The following is a 26,002-nucleotide window of genomic DNA, read 5'->3' on the forward strand; positions in this document are numbered from 1 at the left end:
AACCTGAATGCAATGCAGAAGATACAGAAAGCAGCATAATTAAATAAGAATCTGACACTTCAGCGGACGTTTTAACCCGTGCACAATCACAAAGTGATTTCAAGTGAAGCTGCTTTTATGGGAGACACAAATGCACCAGTGCACCTTGCCCCACTTTCCCTGTTGCCAAGTAATGTTAAACCAAGTCGTCACTACGGTGTTCCCAAATACGCACTTTGCTGATAAACTGAGCGCACTGCGCACTGAGTTTGCACGCCGCTTTGGTGACTTTGAAGAACAAAAAAAGTCCGTCTACATGCAGCTCGAACCTTGTGCATGTTTGGTAGCACATATCTGTGTGAGAAGCTCTTCTCAGTGATAAAGACTAACAAAACAGCACACAGGAGTCGCCTCACTGATGAGCACCTGCAATCCATCCTGAGAATCTCCACAACACAGAACCTCACACCAAACAGAAACGAACTTGTGGCCAAAAAAAGATGCCAGGCGTCCAGCTCTAAAATGACATATGAGCAAAGACAACTGAATGATTTGATTTGTTATTGCACGTAAGAGCGGGAGTCAACCGTTTTAACAAACAGCGTATTGCACTGATCTGAAATAGCTGTGTGTGTATATATGTAGATATGTATGTATATGTATATATATGTGTGTGTGTATGTATGTATATATATATATATTTATAAGTATTTGTGTGTATATATGTGTGTGTATGTATGTGTGTGTATATATGTGTGTATATATGTAGATATATATGTATGTATATATGTGTATATGTATAGATATGTATATATATATATATGTTTATGTGTGTGTGTGTATATATATATATATATATATATATATACAGTATATATATATATATATATATGACAACAACACTCATCACTCACAACAGTGACAAAACAATTACATTGACAATCAGGTTACGTTATTTTCAAAATGTTTCCTTTTCTTTTTCTTTGCTTCTTTAACACACTACTTCTCCACTGCGAAGCGCGGGTATTTTGCTAGTGTACAATATTCTTGACAGTGGAATAGGTTATTCTTAGCCAGTAATTGCAGTGGAAAATGTGGTTAACATCCACTCATGCATGGGGAAAAAAATACCGTCGAATACCGTGAAACCGGGATAATTTAAAAAAAATACCGTGATATAGAATTTTGGTCATACCGCCCACCCCTAGTCCTGTGGAGTAGAAACTCACATTCCAGCCACATCGAGTACATCTTATGCTGTTGTTATTAAACTGGTCAGACAAACTTATGTTGATGGATGTAGTTTTTTATCGTGTACACAGCGTTGATGAAATTTCTGCTTGAAACAGAGTGCATAGAACATTACTACATTAAAAGAAGATCATCCAGGAGCATGTGAATGCTGAGAGAGGCCACACTAGAGCTGTTGTCTTCTGCTTGAGACCAACTTGGAATTGTACCTCATGTAATTAGATTCTTAAATCATTACATGGCACGTTGTGTTTAGTAAACCATATTTTCAATGTGGATGCTAGCTAGAAAACACTTAAATAAGAACACTAGTGGCGTCTTTAATATAGGCTACCATTTCCTTGTGATAACTTTAGTAGTAAGAATGCTGTGCACCATTTTAGTGCTTAATTAAACATATCACAAAGGTGCCAATAAGAACAACTGGGTTTGCCTACTTTGATGATCATCTTCTCTCCAACCTTCAGGCAACACATTCTGGAGTTTGAAACCAACCAACGTTCATTAAAAGAACCGGTGTATGCTCTCGTTTCTAAGGCATATGGTACCAGGGAGACCAGACTTAAGTCACTGCCATCATAGACTTCTCAGCCTTAAGGTTTATGAAAATTTCAGCTGTTGGATATGGCTGGATTAGTATATAAGTTCATCTTAAAGTGTTCATTGATATAACAGTACTGCTGTAGTAAACTCCACCATGTTAAGATGTGTTTAAAACCTTGAAGTTTACATATGTAATCTTTCTGTATCTTGGCACACCTTCATTTTTAAGTGTACATGGGCTGTAGTGCCCTCATTTGGACATTTTTCTGCCAAAGATCTTATCCTGTCCACTGCAATGAACAGGGGGCCCAAATTACACTGAGACTTTCATGGAATTGGTTAAGTAGAGACCACCAGTACTGTAGATGGGTGGAGGCTATTGAGGTACAGTCCTATGGACTAAAAGTTGCTTTCATAAGAAGTAATTGCAGAGTGTGTTGTATAACTGAACATTGTTTAAACTTGGAGAGTGCAATTACCTGGTCATTGTCTGCGAGACACACATCCCTGCATTCTAACATGGCTATCAAGAGTCCTTTCAGTGGACTCTTTATTGATATGAACACTGTCATGAGGATTTTAGAGGTGGCTGTTGTTAACCTGTTGTTAAGAAGGATTTTCATGAAGTGTCAGGGTTTCAAAAACTACCTGGAAAACCACCACAGTTTCCTGAGCATTATGAATAGGTGTAGGACACAACAATGAATCCCAGATTGGATATATCACATGCTATAACTTTATTCTGGACAAATGTTAAATATTATGTCAAATGACACTAAACATGGTGTACGAACAAAAGCGGAAATGTGCGTAGGCACAAAAAAAAATCCAGATGCATAAATCTGTGCTTTCGGCAAATTACACATTCTTCTGCAATATAAATCCCGGTCAGTGTGAAAAGTAACGCATGGGCCTGCCGCCACTCCCCAACTTCTCCCAGAATTATGCCTCTTTGAATATATAAATCAATATAAATAGCCCTTAAGCTCAGCATTCTGTGAAAAGGCAATGGGAAAAGCATGGGGAAAAATAGAAGAATTTCAGCGAATACCAAGTGGAGGCAACGAAAATTGTACTATTTGTTGGTTTAAATAATGGTATAAACAACAAAAGGAAGTTGATCGAGTGACATAGAGTGTCGGAGAAACTTGAGAGCTCAAGATCACAAAGTCGGACAGTGCCCAAAATAAAAAAGAAGTTGTCAGCTATAAAAGTCACCATGAAAAGGCGAGTCGTAGCCCAATGTCTGAGTGTCATATGAAAGCTTATTAGGGTACAGAGAAAAGAAAAAAAAATATGGACACAGGGAATAAAGCTTGAAATTTCCACTTTAATCACATAGTTTATTTTGCCATTAAAGTAGAACATCATAAACCTCATCTTAAAATCATTTGACTAAATACCATCATAACTAAAGTAGCTTGTTAAATGCTTTGTTTTGTATGTGTTCTATGTGCTCTATGTGTATAAATCACTAAGTACTCCTTAAACGGGCTTTCTCTTCCTCTGACAGGACACAGAATCCATTACATTCGTGATATTACAGCTGTCTGAATAATTTAAAATACTGAGATGTATACTCTTTCAAACATACTAACCCCCAATTCCTGTCATTCCTTTTCTTTCTCTAAGTAAACAATCACCACACAACCATCTCTGTAATAGATGTTAAGCCATCTGTTATCTTAGAATGCCGGTTCTTCAAAACTTTTAAGGAATATTGAAATATCTTCGTAGTACATGTTTAATTATTCCATCAATCTATCCTTCCAGTGTTGCGGCAGCCCCAGCAAGAATACAGCGCGAGGCAGGAACTGTTTTCCTCTACGGAGCGCTAGCTCCCTGGTTGGAATAAGTTCTTTTGGAATTGTGGTGTCTTAAGTAACCTGAAACCATATAGATATAATATTAAAAGGCGATACCTCTCCCATAGTGATGCAGCGGTAAGAAATCACATAAGAGAAAATAACTTGGCTTTCTTTAATGGTGATTTATGCAACATAACAGACCAAAAGAATCCAAATGGCAAGACAGTTACCGAAGTAGGAGTTCGATGTATACAGTCTACCATTTTCGTTGCTGCCCTGGAAGGGTTTTCATGATCAGATGACGTTATCTTCCATCTGTCCTGGCTTTCCGGTGTGCTTGGCAATGTTCCAAGGCTTTATACTCTTTCTTCATGTGCAGGCACTTACTTAGGTAAATCATGCCATCCCAAACAAGGCAAAGAGAGGATTCAATTTCATGCACACAGAAATCGTACAATGCCCATTTTCGTAGTTGTCCCTTTCTCTCTTCAAATGCTTGCCTAGCATTTCTAAATGCTGAGCCTCTCTGTGCTAAATCTGGCCCATACATGTGAGTGGATTTATAAAATATTTTTTGTACAGAGCACAGTGACATTAAACGTATATTTTTATTATAGGAACAATCCCTGAACGGAGCACCAGCTCCTTGCTAGTGCTGCGCCACCTTGTCCTAACATGTTTAATTATTAACAATATAGATTATTTAAATGATGTTAACATTTTATCTGTATAATGTAATAAACATATTTTGATGCATTTCATCTTAAAAATGATATCATCATCATATGTAAATTCATGCTTTATAAAGTGGCTCAGGTTGTGCAATATTGTAACTTGCAAGTTTACAGTGAGCTAATTATACTAATAAGTACAAACAGTTCTAAAAGGAGCACTTGATGGACTGATTTAGTGCATTTATAGTTCTTGGGATGAAACTGTTTCTGAACTGCGAGGTCCGTACAGGAAAGGTTTTGAAGCGTTTGTCGTATGAGAGCAGTTCTAATAGCGTGTTCTTGATGCTGTATACCGATAATTCTCTTTCTGATCAGCTGCTGTAGAGCTATGATTCCACACTCAGATACAGTGGGATAAATACTCTGAGTGGTGCATTGAGAGAGACAACGCTAAAGCAGCTATGGTATTTAGAATAGTTTGGCCATTCCGTGGACCATTATATTGTAACAGGTTAATATAATTAGATGCATTAAACTAATAAACAATATACGGTTAATTTCAGTGTATTTGATAAGGCCGCATCACGGATGTGGATCTAAAAAAGAAATGGAAACCACACTGGAACAAAACACTGCTTTGACTCTGGATGCCACCAGTTTGCAAGGCCGAGCAGAGAACTTGCGTACATTTAGCTGCCGTGAAAATCTGCGTGGCTTTACATCAAGTTTAGGTTTTACAGATCGCGAGCATGGAAACTGGTTTACACAACATTTTTGTGCGTACGCACTGTTTATACATGAGGCCCCTGGTCCGTTTCAGTGCTCGATTTTGATAGCCAAAATAGTCAAAAAGAGAGGTTCTAGCAATGGCCGAAGTAAAATGGGGTACAGTTTCAGACATAAAACACCTTTAACTGCGCCAATAATAATAAACCCTTCTTTTAGACAAAGCTGTTGTGTAGGTTCTGTGTGGCATCACAAAATACTTGAATTGTCCATCATCTAAAGTTGCATGTACTTGTTTATTATAAAAAGGAGGACCACTCATGTATCTCCGTAATTAGAAAACTGTTACCTGGACCATGGGACATTACAGGCTCGTGCAGTGGTATCTTTGGACTGTAAGAGAGGTTCTGGGGCAATATAACTGTCACATTAAAAAGTATTTACTCCATTCCCAAAGTACAGAACAGAGAGAGACAGAGAAAAAGCTATAAAGGAGTGAGTGGATTTTCTTACTTTCCTAAAGTGAACCAGATATCCAAACAAATAATTCAATTTATTTTGGGAGTACAGATCAGTCAAGAATTTTATGCAAGATATTTGAGAGTAGGGACAATGACTGAGATTTCAACATGGAAGAATTCAAAAGGATGAAATGGTTCTGAAAAGCTTCTAGAAAACTTTACCTTGGGCCATATACTTGACCTAAAACTCTCTCCTTCAGGCTGTTAAATTCCTTGTTGGAAATGGGTCAGCCACATCAAAAAAGCGTGCTTTCAGATCTTGGTTTACTTTGTCCATCAATATTATGTTCTGACTGCCACTGCTCAGACTTCAGTTAAACCCATGAAATTCTACCTCACCCATGTTACAGCTGCAAATATTGGTTGGCATTGTTGCATTGTATCTTTGGATATTTTATTGCATAATGAACGTGGCCACAACTGTTCAATTAGAGGACTGGTTTTGTGCTTAATGTAAATAGTTTTTATTTAGGTGTTTCTATATAGTCTGAAATAGTCACAAGGCAACTTGCTTGATTTTTGTTAATGTTTATAGATTTTTGAGTATATCATAAATATTTTGTAAGTAATATTTTTTATTAGTACTGTACTGACATTTAATCCTTCTGTTATTTCCACCTTTTGTAGTTTATTTAATATCTGTACAGTGATCCCTCGCTATATTGAGCTTCGACTTTTGCGGCTTCACTCCATCGCGGATTTTAAATGTAAGCATATCTAAATATATATCACGGATTTTTCGCTGGTTCGCGGATTTCTGCGGACAATGGGTCTTTTAGTTTAAAGTACATGCTGCCCAGTTGATTTCATACAAGGGACGCTATTGGCGGATGGCTTCGAAGCTACCCAATCAGAGCATGTATTACGTATTAAATAAAACTCGGTGATATATACGATGTGCTTCCCGAGCGGTGCTTGATTGTTTGCTTTTCTTGGTCTCTCTCACTCTCTCTGACATGCTCTGCCCCTGACGGAGAGGGTGTGAGCAGAAGGGCTGTTTGCACAGAGGCTGTTTGCCTAGAAGATGCGGACGCTACTCTAAAAAATGCTAAAAGACTACCTTCACATTGCTCCCTTGTTTGCGGCTGCTTTATCGCGGTGCGCATACTTAAAAGCCCAACAGCACGTATTGATTTTTTGATTGTTGGCTTTTCTGTCATGCGCTCTCTCTCTGAAATTCTCTGCTCCTGACGGCACTCCTTTGAAGAGAAGATATGTTTGCATTCTTTTAATTGTGAGAAAGAACTGCCATCTCTGTCTTGTCATAGAGCACAGTTTAAACTTTTGACTAAAGGGTGTTATTTCATGTCTAGAGGGCTCTTTTAATGTTAACAGTATGGGAGAGTTTATAAGGGCTTAAAATATATAAAAATAACCATACAAACATATGGTTTCTACTTCGCGGATTTTCACATATCGCTGGGGGTTCTGGAACGCAACCCCCGCGATCGTGGAGGGATTACTGTACTGCATAGTTGTGTTTAAAAGAGAAGTTGTGTGGCTTGAATGTGACTTACTGTTGGTGTTCTCTGAATTTCTTGATCATAGTCTGTTTCAGGTGGTGTTCATGGAGGCAATGTTCTAATTATTTTCAGACTCATTTAAAGTATATTTAAGGTTTCCCTTCATGTGTATGGTCTACTGACGAGAGGAATGTTTATAGACCTCTGTTTCACAATGCTTCTGCCCTGTAAGGTGAAATACAGTACATAACTTAAGGAATGGTACCTTGATGTGAATTATGCCTTGATGTGAATTATGCTGAGTCTTAAGGTATTTCTCTTTAACAGGGTAATCTCTGTAACATCCGTAAATAGGATTAACTTTAATGTTGTTTTTCTCCTGCAAAAAAGATGTGTGATTCCTCTGTATTGCAGATCCTAAGCTAATCATTTTTCTTTTTATTTAAACACAAGTGGTAAAATGTCTTTAATATTTAATTACTTTAGGTTTTTAAGACATAATAATCATAATAAATAATATAAAAGTGAAGATAGCTTTACAATTTTTATTGTAAGTACTTATTAATCTTAATTTCATTTTAGCTGAAAACAGCAGTGACCTCACAACTTTTCAGGCGATACTAAACATCAATTACCTGCACAACACACTGTTGTTATCTTCTGTAATACCTGCTTATTATGGCCAGAGAACTTAAACTTAAGGTGCAAAATTATATTTTTGACATTAGCAATTACAGATAATTACACGTCTCAGACAGAATTTTCAAATCTGATTGAATATGATCTTTGCATGTATGAAAAAAGTTGAGTGAAATATGTTTACATTTCAAAGAAATCCAACTTTTATTTCATTTAGGAAGAAAGAATATGCCATTTATTTGGTTATACATTAATCTAAAACTATTTTCTTTTGTTAAAATGTTTGTGGCCAAACCATTTTTGATAGTCTTAGAGAAGACTTATACTAAACTAGTCTTATTACCCATCTTGGCCTGGGAAATTTCCTATGACGATGATGCACCTGTCCTTGTACTTAAAAAATTTAGAAGGAAATTGCCTTTGGTTATTTTTTTTGCAACAAATGATGTCTTTTGTCCTCCTCAATATAATAATGTTTTTCAAAAGTAGGTTTACAGTTGTGAGTATGTTAGGCCGGCAGTGTTTTTTTTCATACAAACAACTAAAAATCTACTTTTTGTCCACCCCTGTATTTCGTTATAGCACTAAGGAAATGTTCTGAGTCTGGGTGTAAACCAAATCCTAATCTTTTAATGGGCCCTAGCAAATCTTCAAAAGGTGATAAAGATTTTTCAACTTTTGCAGTATATTTCAGTTGGTTCATCAGTTCATTTAAAGTGGGGAAAATAAGTATTGAACAATTTGACGTTTTTCTCAGTAAAGATATTTCTAATGGGGCTATTTACATGAAAATTTTTCCAGATGTTGGTTACAACCCAAGTAATCCACACATATGCAGAAATCAAAACAAATAAGTCCATAAATTAAGTAACGTGTAATAAAGTTGAATGACACAGGAAATAAGTGTTAAACACACTTGCTGAAATTTTTTTAATACTTAGTAGAAAAGCCTTTGTTGATAACAGCTTCAAGACGCCTCCTGTATGGAGAATCTAGTTGCATGCATTGCTCAGGTGTGATTTTTGGCCCATTCTTTCTCTCAAACTGTCTTCAAATCTTGAAGGTTCAGGGGGCCTCTTCTATGAACTCTGATCTTCAGTTCTTTCCATAGATTTTCAGTTGGATTCAAATCAGGTGATTGACTGGGCCATTCTGGCAGCTTCATTTTCTTTTTCTGAAACCAGTTGAGAATTTCCTTGGCTGTGTGTGTGGGATAATTGTCTTAGTGAAATATCCATCCTTGTTTCATGTTCAGCATTCCGGTAATTCCTGGAACATTTCTCCATTCATCCTTCCTTCAATTATATGAAGTCTGCCAGTACCATATGCTGACAAACACCCCCACACCATGATGTTTTTGGGGTGATGTACAGTGCAATTTCTCCTTCAAACATGCTGTGTGGAACGACATCCAAAGAGTTCAATTTTAGTCTCATCTGACCAGACTCTATTCTCCCTGTATTTCATTTCCTTGTCCTACTGTTGTACAGCAAACTTTAAACGAGCTTCAGCATGCTTTTTCTTCAGCAGTAGAGTCCTGTGAGTGAGCGTGTATAGAGGCCATGGCGGTTGTGTGCTAATTCCAGGTCTTTCTGAAGCTCTCCACAAGTGGTCCTTGGCTCTTGGACAACTCTTCTGATTATTCTTTTGACTCCTCTGTCAGAAATCTTGCGAGGAGCACCTGGTCATGCGTGGCCAGTTTGATGAAATGATTTTCTTTCCACTTCCAGATTATGGCCCCAACGGTGCTCACTGGAACATTCAGAAGTTTAGAAATACATCTGAAACCAATACTATCAGTATGTTTTGCAACAATAAATATTGCAAAGATCTTGAGAGAGCTCTTTGCTTTTTCCTATCATGAGATGATTCTTGTGTGACACTTTGGTAATGAGAAACATTTTTATAGGCCATCAATTAGGACTAAACCAGCTGATACTAATTTGCACTGATAGGGGGCAGGGTTTCTTTCTAAATACTGACACATTTCAGCTAGTTTTTTGACTTTCCATGCCTTTTTGCATCTCCTTTTCTTCATGTGTTCAATAATTTTTCCCTGTGTCATTCAACTTTATTACACATAATTTATGAACTTATTTGTTTTGATTTATTTGTATTTGTGAATTACTTGGGTTGTTACCAACATCTGGTGAAAATTTCATGTCAATAGCCCCATTAGAAATATATTTACTGAGAAAAATGTTGACACATTCAATACTTATTTTCCCTGCTATAAATGCATAACAATATGGACATTTAACATTCATGAACCCTATACAATTTCTTTACTAGGTTCATATTCAATGTTTGAAATATAGCTTAACCCATCATTGCAATTTTTGAGCCAATGCAAATATAATTTTTGATTTGCATGTCAAACAGAAGTTTGTCTGCTCATAGCAGTATGTTTTGATCTGTGTTTAGTAACAGCGATTTTCTGGATGTTTTTTGGATATTGTTTGGCATATTTAGCAACCCTAAATCTTTTTACTTTGGGGATTTTTCCCATATATATTTACGAACTACAAGTCTGTTCACTTTGGGATGTTTCTGTGTATATTTTCATTTCAGGATTTTTTTTTGCGTATGTGTAGCCACTGCAGCTCATTTGCTGTCTGGACATTTTTTGTGCATATTTAGCCGCATATTTTGTTTTAAATTGATTTTGTCTGATATTGTCTCTATATCTAGTACAGCACTTAGGTTTTCCTGTTTTATTAGTATATTTCTGACATTATTTGGTCACATTAGGAAAGCAAGAAAATGCATTTGATTTTCATGTTTGGTATAACCAGTTTTTGAGTTTCAGTAAGATCAATAACAATAATGCGTTTGTAAACCTCAAAATGACCTCTACATAGAGCTCCTATGAAAGACAGTGTTTTAACAGGCTGATTGTTTACCACAAATCTAACATATTCTGCTATTTCTGTAAACTTGTAATAGACTTGTAAAGGTTTCTGATGCAACTAACAATTTGCAAGTGGTAGCATAGGCTGAGGAATTTTGCATATAATTCATATACATACATTAAAACATGATTGTTGCCATTTATATTATAAAAAAAATCTTTCACCTTGTAACTGTCTTACTCAGATTGTACGATTTGATGCTTAATTTCCAAACCTAATACAGCCATACCCCATATTCAGAAAATGATATGATGTGCATGGAAACAATAGTTCGTTAGCAGAACCTTTCTCTTTCCTACCACATTCCAGCCTTTTTTTTTTTTTTGCTGTCTGAGACACCTCCCCTTCCTTTCTTGCCAGTCCCCCTAACTGCTCATTGGTAATATTTGACTACATTGCTTATCTCCAGGAGACCTTTATATATACATACACTGGCAAGCCTCAACCAGGCAGAAGAGTGGTTGCTACTCTAAGGCCGTGGTTATACTTCACACGACGCATGCTGCAGCGGCCGCTTCTGCTACGCAAGCATTGTATTGTTTATACTTACATGCGTACTTTACGTAAATCTGGAGGAATCCACCAGGTGGCAGTGCGAGATATTATCACAGTGAGAACAGGTTTGGCTTCTCTGTGTTGTGAATTGCCTAGAACACCCATTAAATTCCGATGACACCATACCACAATATCTCTGAAAATGTTGTTTATTGATTAAATCCATTAATCCAGAGATGTGTCCTTTCCAGCAAGCATTGGGCATGACTGAGAAACAATCCCTGGACGAGGCCTCAGCTCATCGCAAGGTGAATACAAGCCCACACATACACTAGCATCATTTTAGCGGCACCAAATACCCAAATCTGCATATCTTTGGAAGGAAACTGGAGCACAATGTGTATCCAAGCAGGGAATACCAGCAACGTGACTCCCTGCGAGACAGCAGTGCTACCGCTCTGCCCCCGTGTCACCCCCATGTGTGTAATTATTAACAGTATTCATTATTTAAACGAAATTTAACGATTTATCTGTAAAATGTAACATACACACTTTAATGCATTTCATCATGAAAGTGATATCAAGTATAAATCTAAAGATTCTAAATGTGCAGAGAGTTGGAATATCATATATTTAATGTGTTCTGTGTGGTGATCTGTTGCTGCTTGCCTTAGCGATTAAAAACAGGGATGACGTTTATGACGGTCTGCTTCAATGATAAAGTAAACTACGAGGTTAAAATGGACATTTCAAGAAAATTTCCACTTTAATCACAAAATACATGTTTTCACCAAGTCCTTAATTTTTTTCCTCAGTGGCTCGAATACAGGACTATACATTATGTTGCTGTTGTGAAGTTGCAAAAAAAAAAAAAAACAGATGGTATGTGAGACTTTTAAAATGTATTGTGCCATTACAATCGGGAATACAGTATGTGACGCATGAATATAAAAGCACCACAAATACATCTGTATGTCGGAATTTTGCTTCACCACATCGAACCATTCATCACACATCGAAGTGCGCACATCGACTCCATAGGATCTGCAAAGCTTTCTGTTACATGTAGAAAGTAAACGGAGACTCTGGCATCACATTCCAACTTTTAGCACACTGCGCCCCCCCTACTTTTTGCTGGTACTGGAACTCACGCACACGTCGCGTTAATTTCTGAGGACCTGCTCAGAGGACGCATCAAATGAACGCTGGGAACGCGTGGCAGCCATGATGCGGGCGCATACATGTTCTGAGCGTGAGCTATAAATGATCCATAACTCGTCAGTTTTCTCCTAGAGCCATGTGGCACTTTGGGTAGTGTACTCGGTATAGTATTACTATGGACAAATTAAAAAAAACGAGTCAGCTAATTTTGTTTTTTCTATAATGTTACAATTTCAGTCAAATTCATCAAAGCATTTTTAATATTATGAGGTGTTTATTTTTTACTGCTAAATATTGATATGTCAACACCTTTCTTAGCAGATACCTGCAGGCATATCCTGCCAAATTTCAGCATTTTAACTAAAGAAAGAGTATTTTTATTGATGAATGAGTAAGTTTTGTCTGTGAACAACTACGTCTTCTTTTGGCTGCTCCCATTAGGTGTTGTCACAGCGGATCATGTTTATCCACCCCTCACCTACATGTCTTCTCTCACCACATCCATAAACCTTCTTTTAGGCCTTCCTCTTTTCCGCTTGCCTGGCAGCTCTATCCTAAGCATCCTTATCCCCATAGACCCAGCATCTGTCCTCTGCACATGTCCAAACCAATGCAATCTAGCCTTTCTGACTTTGTCTCCAAACCATCCAGCCTGAGTAGACCTTCTAATGTACTCATTTCTAGGGCTGCAACTAATGATTATTTTGGTAGTCGACTAATAGTTCAATTTTTTTTTTTGATTAGTCACGATTATTTCATGCCTGACTACTTTGATGCCTGCGACCTGTGGTTGCACATCCAGTTCTGGGCTCCAGTGCATGTCTTTCCTCATCTGCTCATGTCTGTCCACCTGTGAATGTCACCCTTATGTCTCTGCATTAACATGATTAAAATTAAAATAATAATCAAATAAAAATAACCAGTGGAACATATGAATTTGAAAATAATCTGATGTTTTATATTAGTGTTACCATCACAATAAAAAAGAAATAAATTAAACAATACATACTAAAGTGCACAGTCTTAAAACAAAAAAAGTGCATTTAACTTAACCAAAAATGGCCGCCGGTGTGTCTTAAAGTCCAAAGGTTTAAATAAAGCTTAAATTCAAATAAAATAAAGCAATAGTTTACAGTTATAAAAGATTCAGTTCATATATTCCTGGTTTCAGTGCAGGAACGTGAGCATTTCGACATGCTCTGGTGTGAGGCTGGCTGTTTTCTTTGAGACAATGTTCCCAGCTGCTGAGAAGCGACGGTCAGAGGGAGTAGAGGTAGCAGGAATACACAAGAATGATTTTGCAGACAGAGAAAGATGTTTTAATCATCACACTCTGAAGGAAAAGTGTTGTAGTTTATCACATCATGTACTATATTGTGCCAAAATAAAAAAATAACTGACTATAATATGTAACAAGCTAATTACTGATATACTCCAGAACACAAGTTACCTAACATTAGTTAGTGATGGTTCACTATTCATATGAACTCAAATATATGAAAAAACTAGGGGAAAAAAAACTAGGTTGGCTCAGCCACTCCTATTTACTCGTTTACTATAGCTTCAAACACATTCACAAACATAACTCTAATTATATTCACTTAACCCTTAAACTGCCAGAACCGGCCATAGTCTGTTCCCAATGCAATTTGCCAGTACGTCAGACCGGAGTATATTCGGAAAAGTACATTCGTTGAACGCCACAACCGTTAGAGTCGGTTTCCAGTGCAATTTGGAAGTATGCTGAAGCAAAGTATATGCGGCTACGACGACGTACATTCATTGAACAATCTGCTAAAATTGTTTCTCAGTGCAATTTGCCAGCACGCCGGAGCCAAGTATATTCGGCGATGTATATTCATTGAATGCTGCAACCGGCTGTAGTTGTGTCTCAGTGCAATTTGGCAGCACGCAGGGGGTGAGTATATTCGGTGACGTACATTCATTGAACCCCACAGCCAGCTATATTTGCTTCACAGAGAAATTTCCTGGCACGCCGGAGCTGATCAGTCAGTGCCGTATATTCATTTAGCAGCCAGCTCATGACCACTGCCAGCCCCGGCAGAACTGCAGCACCGCTGTCTCTGGGATTCAGCCTCTGCACTAGACAAGCCTGCAATAATCAGTGTTTACCTCTTTGTGTTTGCGTGCCGCCAGTTCAAGTGCAGTTGGCTCGGTGATTTACTGAATTTCATCAATGGCTTCAGTTGCACCTTGAACATATAATATATTTTTGCATTAGTTTTTTTATATAGTTTTTAGAGTTCATTTGCAGTGTGTGAAAATGGGGTGCATTAACCCCCAAGTATGTGTTGGTTTAAGGGTTAACTATCATTGTCAAAACCTTGATATACACATTATAGTACAAACATCAGCATTAACACGTGACACTAACTTTACTCACTAAAACTTAACTCTCTACAGACGGTGGCATCACAGCTCCAGGATGCTTGTGCTTCAGATGCTCATGCATCGCGGTGGTGCTGCCGTGAAAAGAAAGCTCCGCTTTGCATAATCTGCATTCAACTTTTTTTTTTCTTTTACGGGGAGGTGCTCCCACACTAGAAAGTTTCTGTCTCAAATTTTTTCCCCATCTTCTTCCCCCTCCTCTATCCGACTTGCCATTTCAACCATGTTTATTTTCCTCTATATTCTTCTTCTCCTCAGATGTTCTTCATAGTTGATAGGACAGTGTGCAGTCTTGACAAACAATAACAAATGATACTGCCCCCAGATGTTCATGTAGTGCATTGCAGTTACAAAAACCAACATGGTTCGTTCTTTGTGACTGGAGCCTCTATTGAAGGTTCTGTTTATGACGTGTTGACGATTTTTTGTAGTCAATGTCGTCAATTACGTCGACTAATCATTGCAGCCCTACTCATTTCTAATCCTGACCATCCTCATCACACCCAGTGCAAATCTTAACATCTTTACCTTTTCCACCTCCAGCTCTGTCTCCTGTTTTTTGGTCAGTGCCACCATCTCCAACCCATATACAGTCATATGAAAAAGTTTGGGAACCCCTCTTAATTCTTTGGATTTTTGTTTATCATTGGCTGAGGTTTCAAAGTAGCAACTTACTTTTAATATATGACATACCTTAGGGAAACAGTAGTATTTCATCAGTGACATTCTGTTTATTGGATTAACAGAAAATATGCAATATGCATCATAACAAAATTAGACAGGTGCATAAATTTGGGTACCCCAGCAGAGATATTACATCAATACTTAGTTGAGCCTCCTTTTGCAAATATAACAGCCTCTAGACGCCTCCTATAGCCTTTGATGAGTGTCTGGATTCTGGATGGCGGTATTTTTGGCCATTCTTCCATATACAATCTCTCCAGTTCAGTTAAATTTGATGGCTGCCAAGCATGGACAGCCTGCTTCAAATCATCCCATAGATTTTCGATGATATTCAAGTCAGGGGACTGTGACGGCCATTCAAGAACATTGTACTTCTCCCTCTGCATGAATGCCTTTGTAGTTTTTAAACTGTGTTTTGGGTCATTGTCTTGTTGGAATATCCAACCCCTGTGTAACTTCAACTTTGTGACTGATGCTTGTACATTATCCTGAAGAATTTGTTGATATTGGGTTGAATTCATCCGACCCTCGACTTTAACAAGGGCCCCAGTCCCTGAACTAGCCACACAGCCCCACAGCATGATGGATCCTCCACCAAATTTGACAGTAGGTAGCATGTGTTTTTCTTGGAATGCTATGATGTTCTGCCATGCAAAGCGCTTTTTGTTATGACCAAATAACCAAGCACTTTGTTCCATAATGAATCTGGTTTGTTTTAATGAGCATTTGCATACAACAAGCAGGGCTTTTTTCTCATCACACTGCCATACAAATGTTCTTTGGGCAAATTGCGCTGAATTGTAGAACAATGTACAGATGCATCATCTGCAGCAAGATGTTGTTGCAGGTCTTTGGAGGTGATCTGTGGGTTGTCTGTAACCATTCTCACAATCCTGCGCATATGCCGCTCCTGTATTTTTCTTGGCCTGCCAGACCTGGGTTTAACAGCAACTGTGCCTGTGGCCTTCCATTTCCTGATTACATTCCTTAGAGTTGAAACTGACAGTTTAAACCTCTGAGATAGCTTTTTGTCGCCTCCCCCTAAACCATGATACAGAACAATCTTTTTCAGATCTTTTGAGAGTTGCTTTGAGGATTCCATGCTGTCACTCTTCATAGGAGAGTCAAAAGGGAAGCACAACTTGCAATTGACCACCTTAAGTACCTGTTCTCATGATTACACACACTTGTCTATGTAGTTCAAGGCTTAATGAACTAATCCAACCAATTTGGTGTTGCAAGTAGTCAGTATTGAGCAGTTACATGCATTCAAATCAGCAAAATTTCAAGGTGCCCAAATTTTTGCACATCCAGTTTTTCACATTTGATTTAATTTTGTACAACTAAATACTGCTTCACTAAAAACAACCAGTACTCCGATGCTCCTAGGAAATGAAAGACAATACCACTGTTATCTTTTTGATGAAAGTAGAGTAAATTATGCAGGCAGAGAGGGGTTCCCAAACATTTTTATATAACTGTAACATAGCTGGTCTCTCTACTGTCCTTTAGACCTTCCCTTTCACTCTTGCTGATTCCCGTCAGTCACAAATTACTCCTGACATTCTTTTCTATCCATTCCACCCTGCCTGCACTCTCTTTTTCACCTCTCTTCCACAATCCCCATTACTCCGTACTGTTGATCCCAAATACCAAGTATTTAAACTCATCCACCTTTGCCAACTCTACTCCCTCTATACTCACCATTCCACTGACCTCCCTCTCACATACACACATGTATTCTGTCTTGTTCCTCTTGAATTTCATGATCTCTCCTCTCTAGAGCATATCTCCACCTCTCCTTGGTCTTCTCAACCTGCTCCCTACTTTCGCTACAGATCACAATGTTATCAGCAAACATCATAATCCACAGGGACTCCTGTCTAATCTTGTCTGTCAACCTGTCCATTGCAAATGAGAAAGGACTCCGAGCCGATCCCTGATGTAATCCCACCTCCACCTTGAATGCATCCGTCACTCCTACCGCAGACCTCACCACTGTCACACTTCCCTCTACATATCCTGTACAACTCTTACCTACTTCTCTGCCACTCCCGACTTCCTCATGCAATACCACAACTCCTCTCTAGGGACCCTGTCTTACGCTTTCTCTGGGTCCACAAAGAGACAATGCAATTCCTTCTGGCCTTCGCTATACTTCTCCATCAACAGCCTCAGAGCAAACATTGCATCTGTGGTGGTCTTTCCTGGCATGAAACCATAATGCTGCTCATTAATCATTACATATAGAGAGAGATTTGTAGATATACATATATAGAGATATTCAGTGTAGATATAAAATATATACACAAAGATGTCAGTCTTGGTTCATGCACTCTATAAGTAAACTTTAGTGTTTTTGTTTGTTTTTTTAAGAAAGTGTGTCCTTTTTTTTTTTGTGTGTGCCCTCCCCGACCCTAAGTTATTGTCTATGGGGGAGTGAAAGCTTCAGATTCGTCAAAAATTTTGATCTCTGGTTTTTGGCAGATCTCGACATTTTAGGGTCCCTTGATACCAAAAACATCAATATGTCGATAAAGGGGGTGTGTGTGTCTGTCTGTGTCACAGTTTCTTGAGAAAAGTCTAGAACTAAAGCGGCTGGATGGAAAAATAGTTCACAAACTCGAAACTTGAGCCTGTTATGAGATGATGATGTGTTGATTAGTTTTTGAGCCAAATCATGCAAGAGAAAGAGGCACTCTTAAAGAAACCCTCAAATACCGTAATTCTGCAATTAATAATGAATTCTTGTCAGCTGCCATCATAATGGCATATTTTATGATCGGAAAGCTCAGCATCAGAGCTGTAAATAATTACTGAAATTTTATAGAATAGTTCGGATAACTTGGTTCCTAGGGCACAAAGCCTACTGATGCTCATGTCCAAATTGTTTTTAATTACATTTGATTTTACAATGTAAACATTCAACACTAAAGATTTTTGTAGGAATTATCTGTTATTTGTCAGGTTGGAGTTCTCGGAAAGGAATAAACTTAATATATTGTGATTATGATCTATACATCAAAGCAGAAAACTTCAGAAATTAATACAGTGTGTAAAAATCTAAAATTCTTTTATAATTAATGATATGCCAATGTCTTGTAATGTGTGTTCTTGATGGTAATATATTTTTAGGCCAGCGCATCTGTCTTAAAGCATTCAAAGTCTGGTTGACTTCATAGCTATCTTGTTTTCTTCATTGAGTCATATTTTCAACATGTTCATGTAGACTTTCTCGTACAGCTTAAAACATGCTATGAAGTAGATTCACAGGAAATTCATAGTTAACTTTGTATGAGGGCCACATGTATTCTTGAGTGTAATGAAAAAATGCAGTTTGAGAAATTGATTGAGAAGAAGTTAGTATTTTCTCCCACACTGTTGAAGAGCATTGTAGTGATTTTGTAGTGTTTTTTTCATTATAGCTAACTGTTGTGATGCTACATCATCTTCACACACACTGGGGGAAAAACAACTGTAATGCTAATTGCTAAATTCAAGAAAGAGTCGTCTTCTCATATACTAAACTATGCCGTGTAAAAGAAAGTACTTGAACAAGAAATGTGCACTCTAAAATTCTGTGATGTTTTCAAAATGAATGTCATAAAGTAGATGTTTTATGTAGGGGTTTAGTCTATACACAGTGTTCTGCATTATTTAGATAAGGTTACTCTTTTTAGAGAGGTGGAGACTAAAAATTATTTTCTGTGCTTTTTAGAAGACAAGTTCACAAATGAAAGGGATTGCACTTTTCATATAGATTGCCTTTAAATACAGGATGCAACAATATCATCATATTTGCAGGAGATGCCACTAAATTCAAAGTCCTTTGTTTTTCATTGTTGTGCACCATTCTCAAGTAAGAATGTGACCTGAGACGCTATCCAGTGAGTGACCTGAGACGAAGACTGGACTCCTTTGGTGCTGTGTCTCTCCGGAAAATCCTTGGGTACCATTGGTTTGACTTTGTGTCGAATGAGTGGTTGCTCACAGAGTCACGAATGAGGCACATTACCTGCATTGTGAGGGAGTGTCAGTTACGGCACTACGGCCATGCGGCGCGTTTCTCCGAGGGTGATTCAGCTCGTAAGATCCTCATTGTTGGGGACCTGAGTGGCTGGACCAGGCCAAGGGGCCACCCACATAACACCTTAACCATAACTTCACATTCACCATTCCTGGGTTAGGCCTCTAAATTCATGATTTATGCATGCGTTATTTCCAAGGGAAAATATTATCTGTCAAGCCGTGAATATGGTGGTATGCCTTCAGCCAAGTATTCCAGCATTGCAAGAATTAGTGCTCCACAAATTTAATGATGTAGAAAGTGGTGAGCTAGAAATGGAAAATGTATTAAAAACTTGCTTGAAAAAATGTTTAAAATCAGTACGATGATTTTTCATTTTATGTTGGAGTTCTTGTACAGTATATACAGGAACATTGTATTTTATACTCAAGTACTCTAAACAAAACACTACTAGTATTTTTTAAATGAATCTTCCAGTACCCATCAGTGTAGTACATTGGATTCGAAGTAATTTACTGTAAACATTAACAGTCCTTCCTTTACAGAGAGAACATTGAATTCAGAGATAAATTAAATACTCAATTTCTAAATAGTGAATCTAGTATTTACAGTCTTACTCTGAAAGAACATTAACTTTTGAGTTTAAAATTCTTATACTATTGTATAATTATATCAATAAAATATATAATTATTATTGTTAGTAGTAGTAGTATTACTGTAATGTGTAGTGTACCTACTAAACTTTTTTTTACTTAAATGCCCTGGCCTTCTCATGTAGAGGAAAATTTATCTTTTAGCGTGCACACTTTGCTGTTAGGTTTTTTCCTTTTCAATTGTGGTTTGCATATCAAGGGTACCATAAAATAAACTACAGTTGTAGGATGTTGCTTAGTTGATCACTGAACTTATGCATTGCCTTGTTCTAATCATTTCTTGACATGATATGAACAACATCTGAGCAGATGGTGTAACATTTTTCAGATTTTAATAAAAAATATCTCTTCCATGAATGTATATAAAATCAGTTGTGAGCTGGTTAAGTTATTTGTCAGCTTCCATATGTTCATTATATTACTTGTAAGGCTAGATATTATGTGCATCTTTTAGAAGATATCTTTTGGAAGTGTTCGTTTCTTTGAATGATGTATTTCTTGCAAATGCTTTCTAAAAATGGCAAAATTATAGATATTTAAATCTGAACTTTGCCACTTTGGTACATAGATTACTTTCATTTTTAAATAACAGTCCTGCCTTAATATACAGGTGATTGTTAGCTAGCTTTCTGTTTATTCTGGCAATTAGAAGGCATGCTAAGCACAAATTGCCTTGTGTGTGTTTTTAAAGAAATCTTGCCCTTCATCTTAGTTTTCTTTGCTTGTGTGAGGATTTGTCTTGTCACATTACATAACTGGAGTCTGGAAACCATGTGTTATATTCTTGCAGTCTATTTTTTTGTCCTCCAGCACAATTTTTTTTTTCCTTTTTTGAGCGTATGTCCAAAAGAATCAGGGTTTGCAAATGTGAGCTGGTGGTCAGCTGACCGTCTTGTGAGAAGTACTGCAGTAGAATGCACATTTTGGATCACAAAAATCCAGATATTTAGGAACAAATGAATAAGCCCTCGACTAAACAACAGGACTACAATTTAAGGTTGCTCTAAAATAAGCTGGATTGTTCTTGTCAAAGAAAGTAAATTGCTTTTTATCAAGAAAAGTTATTATCAAAAAAATAGTTTGTTTTTTTAATGAGTAACTGTTTAATGAAGGGCGTTTTCCATTTACATTTTCTGGCATCTTTAGCCAATTCACTGTTTTACACCAGTATAGCAAATGTAGATATTCACCATTATGTTTGATATGGACAGACTGTTGCATAACAAGAACTTTTCATTATTTTCTTTGGTTTCTTTTTGTAGGTTCTTTGGCACCTTGACATCTTCCGGAGAAGCTTTCGGCAGCTGACTACTCACAAATGCATGGAGGACTCTTGCATTTTCTGTGCACTGAAGGTACTCTTCTGTTTTTAAAAATCCTATTTCATCTTGTCTATTATAATTTGATTACCCCTCCTTTCAAGAGGTATTGCAGTTTTAAAGATGAAGGTGTACTCTTGTCCCTCAACACGTGTTAAGATATTCAAAGTAGTTTTACTTGGTTTGAATGGAGATTCAGCACCATTTATAAAAGCAATGGATTGCCCAAGGTAAGTCAGTTTGATACGGTATGTTCAGACAGTTTTTCAGATGCATTTGAGAGATCTTAAAACAAAATTGGATATATCCTGAAATAAGTTTGTGAGCATTACAAGATATGTCAAATGTGAATTTCAAGATACATTATCTCTAAATAACTTTCAGTATTTTTAGAGATGTCTCATACTGCACATTTTGAGATATCTTAAAATAGACTGCAAGTCCTATTAAATAAATAGGAAATTTTGTAGGAAGGTATTTTGACATTTCAAAATGAATTACATGGAGATATTTTAAAATGCATGCAGGGTAAGTTTGATACATCTCAAAATGCATTAGAAATATCTTGAAATCATGGTTGCCATGTCCCTAACACTGGTCAGCTAAAAATTATAGAATTTACTCTTAAAATTGCCCAGTGCATGAAGTAGACAAAAATGTCACACCGGAAAGCAGGGTACGTGTGTTAGAGTGAGAGGTTAAGTACATGCCATCAAAGTCCAAAGTTTCAGTGAACTGCCCACCAGCGTCAGTAAGCCAGTTGCTAGCATTCAGTGAACAACCCGTGCTATAACTCTCTGTGAATTTTCACGTGATTTTGTGTTTTTTCGTGTAAATTTGAATTGATTGTTGAAAAGTATGAAGGGGGCATGTGTATCCGGGACTTGGCTGCTGCATACTGTATGCCGAGAATGATGGTATCTACAATTGTGAAAAACAAAGACGTTATTAAAAAGTAAAGTGAGGTTAAATTTTCATTTATTTCATCTAATTGCTTTTTAATTTATGCATTTTAGTATTAAGCAGTGTTTAAATTATTGTATACAACCCCATCAATGTATAATATGCCAATAACAATAGGATTTTTTTTCATAGGAACAGATTAATCATTTTCCCTTTATTTCTTAAGTCCAAGGATCTGGAACGGATTAAGGACGTATACTGAAGTACCACTGTGTGCGTGTATATATACACAGTGTAGTTTGTAGTTATGGCCGTAAAAAAATTTCATTGTCATGTTTTCATGGCAGAAGGACATAACGAAACCTATATGTATAAAAAGTCAATGTATATGTATGTATGTATGTATGTTGCAGCATCGGTGGAGCGATTTTCATGAAACTTGGTACACATATTTCTCATTGGTCGACATCCAGTTGACAGTCAGACGACCACCAGAGGACGAACTGGAGGTGACTACCAGCATTCTTTATGTTTGAGCACTACCATGCCCCTGTTGCCTTTGAAATTAAATAGAGTTGGCTGGCTTCAAGCGTCAACTGGATGACCTCAAGACAAGCACATTAGGGAGTGTTCATTGTTTAATTTATTTTTAAAGTTTTAAAGTGCTTTTTTTATTTTTATTTTTTTATATAATATTTTTCTCATATAATTAAAAAAAACAGTTTATTTTCCTCCGGGGCAACACTGGGTATTTCAGCTAGTTTCTGATAAGAGCAGGACCCAGTGGTGACCAACACTGAACAACAGCAAACAATATCAAAAATGTCTATGGATAAATCTTGCATTACTTTGGTGGAATTGTCCATACTTCAAATAGCCTAGTTCTATGCCAACAACATGCAAAACATATTAGAACAGAGTAATGTTTTATTTTGCTAAAATATTGTTAAAATAAAAAAAACTCCCAGAAATAACAGGGAGCCCATTCACATGTGCCAGCACTTTTTAATTGAATTTGATTTTTGTCTAGTTTTGATCAGTAATGGTCCCTTTCTATTGGAAACTTTTATGTCATCACTCCACGAAAAAACAAGAGTATTTTTTTTTTTCTGCCACTCTCACTACGCAAGTAACATAAAAAAATACTGGGTGGTATATTCATTCAAAGTGCTTGTCATTGTTAATAATCAGTATTTCTGACCAGAATAAACATCAGGTTTTAAGTTTTTTCAGTGGAATGTTTAATGTCTAGTAAAGTATATACAGTAATCCCTCGCTATATCGCGCTTCGACTTTCGCGGCTTCACTCTATCGCAGATTTTATATGTAAGCATATCTAAATATATAACGCAGATTTTTCGCAGCTTCGCGGGTTCTGCGGACAATGTGTCTTTTTACTTCCTGTACATGCTTCCTCAGTTGATTTCATGCAAGGGACGCTATTGGCGGATGGCTGAGAAGCTAACCAATCAGAGCACACAGTTAAGTTCCTGTGTGCTGAATGGCTCAGCGACGGAGCACCGAATTCGATTCTGCGGCGTTAACCAGGAAGTCTTGTCTCGCTCATTCAGCATCAACGTGTTTCGCTGTGTAAAGAGTTAACTTTTCTGCTCTTTTGTGTTTATCTTTTTGCATAGTCAAGCCCTTCATTATGGCTCCAAAACGATCTGCTCCTGTTACTGCTTTAGGGGCCGTGCCCAAGCGCCAACGGAAGATGTTAATGATTGCCGAAAAGGTAAACGTTTTCAATATGTTGAAGGATGGAAAAACTACACCGCTGTAGGATGCCATTACGGCATCAATGAGGCTACGACTCTTTTTATTTAAAAAGTAGGATAGGAATATAAGATCTACGGCCGCAGTGTCCTTTTAACCAGGGTGCAAAATCTGTTGTAAGTGGATGTAATAAGGCAGTAGTCTGGATGGAATCTGCTTTAGGGATTTGGATTGAAGACTGCCGGAAAAAGAAAAACGGCGGTGCTACACAGTCGCCTGAAGAGGCTCCTTTAAGAGAGCGTTGTGCAGTAAAACTAAACTTATCGTTATCGGACAAGTCATTGTGTCATTGTTGGTGAGTAACCATAATTAATTTTCCATTTACAGTACTTGGTACATGTACGTACGTTTAGTGTCACTGTGCACACATTTACTGTGTACAATTTTTCTTGTATTGTACGTATTTATTGCTGGTGGCCTGTCTATCGTAATGGCTGTAACATAACATGTAACATATGTGATATTGGAGACACTCGATATCTTTAAAATAATATTTGTTTTACTTTATATAAACAGTGTGTTTACATACATAAGTTCAATGAATCTTACCTAATATCTAAGAGAATATAAAGGGTTTATGCTGTATAACTGTGCAGGGAATATTTATAAACAGTGTGGGAGAGTTTATAAGGGCTTAAAATATATAAAAATATCCATACAAACATATGGTTTCTACTTTGCGGATTTTCACCTATCACAGGGGGGTCTGGAACGCAACCCCCGCGATTGAGGAGGGATTACTGTATTATGTAATAATCTAGGGAGCTTACCCCTACTCGCTTTGCTCTCCAACCCCGCTGGCCTGCGCTACTCGCCAGCCACTTCGCATGTCTGCCGCTTGTGTTGCGAAGAAGGGGACTGAACGTACCCTAAGGAGATGTGGTTGCTCCTCTGAAACCCTCTCTTAAAAGGTGATACAATGGGAAACAAATACTTTTTTTTTTTTTTACCTCCTCTTTGCTCGATCTGCAGCTTGTGCGGCGCTTTGAGCATTTAAAAGCCTGTACAGCAACTGTCTTTCTCATCTACTCTTTCTTTTATTTCTGGCCCCAGGCGTGGTTAAATCTTTTAGCACAAAGTCTCGTCTTGTGGGATGTGAGTTCTTGATATTTTACTTTATAATTTAAAAATGGAATCTGAAAATCTAACATCACATTGGAGTTCAATAAATTCTGAAATGTGATACCAAACATATATATGTAGGTTTTAAAATAAGCCCGATTTAAAGCACGACAAAAAACATGACATAAAAATGTCTCAGAAAATCGTTGCACTTTTAGGCTTAAGATTATATATATATATATATATATATATATATATATATATATATATATATGTGTGTGTGTGTGTGTGTGTGTGTGTGTGTGTGTAATCCTGTAAATGTTGTGCTGGAACAGTTATTTACTTTTAAGCTTGTTACAGCTGTACAGCTTAGCAAGTGAATAAATTACCTCTATTTCCTGGATTACAAAAGGTCTACTATCTGCTTGCTTGTTTTTATTACTTTCCATTAGGTTGACAAAATTCAAATTACATTTTTATTTTTATTTATTTATTTTTTTACATCTTACACTCTTTCATTGGAATAGTTTTTTGGGCAGGGTACTGTGTATGTAGTTAAGTTTTATAAAATGAGTTTATAAGATGAGGTGAGAGAAATGCCTTGGATTAGAATTAAGATAGAATATTCATTAAAATTTTAATTATCTCATGTAATGTTGGAACATGACAAGTTAGTGAATTTGCTGAGGTTATTAACTAAAATTGAGATTGATTTGGTGTTTAGGCCAACATTTTCTGTACTATCTCCTAAATAATTTTATAATATATCTTTATATACAGTCAACATTTACAAATAATAATAAATCCTGATATTCTGTATCATTTTTCTCAAACTTCTTTTGTGTAGGTAATGGGTATGTGTCACTAAACCATAAAAAAGTTAAATAAGTCCCTCCCAAGTTCTTCAAGAACATTAAGAAATTCAGTTGCAAGGGTAAATAAAATCGGTGATATTGGACATCTGTTAGCTGCAACATTTGAAAATGAGTAAGTCAGT

General features: G+C 37.1%; 1 protein-coding gene across 10 annotated transcripts in view; it reads left to right on the forward strand.

Moving 5' to 3' along the window:
• The window catches only part of usp54a (ubiquitin specific peptidase 54a), a 276,084-nt gene that overhangs the window by 138,935 nt on the left and 111,147 nt on the right, over nucleotides 1–26,002 (forward strand). For all 10 annotated transcript variants that reach the window (XM_039768304.1, XM_039768332.1, XM_039768343.1 and 7 more), the window contains exon 3: nucleotides 21,208–21,300. In XM_039768304.1, coding sequence (XP_039624238.1) covers nucleotides 21,208–21,300 — 93 coding nt within the window. The remainder of the gene's footprint in view (nucleotides 1–21,207; nucleotides 21,301–26,002) is intronic.

Source organism: Polypterus senegalus, chromosome 1, assembly GCF_016835505.1.
Source record: "Polypterus senegalus isolate Bchr_013 chromosome 1, ASM1683550v1, whole genome shotgun sequence".
Lineage (NCBI taxonomy): Eukaryota > Metazoa > Chordata > Cladistia > Polypteriformes > Polypteridae > Polypterus > Polypterus senegalus.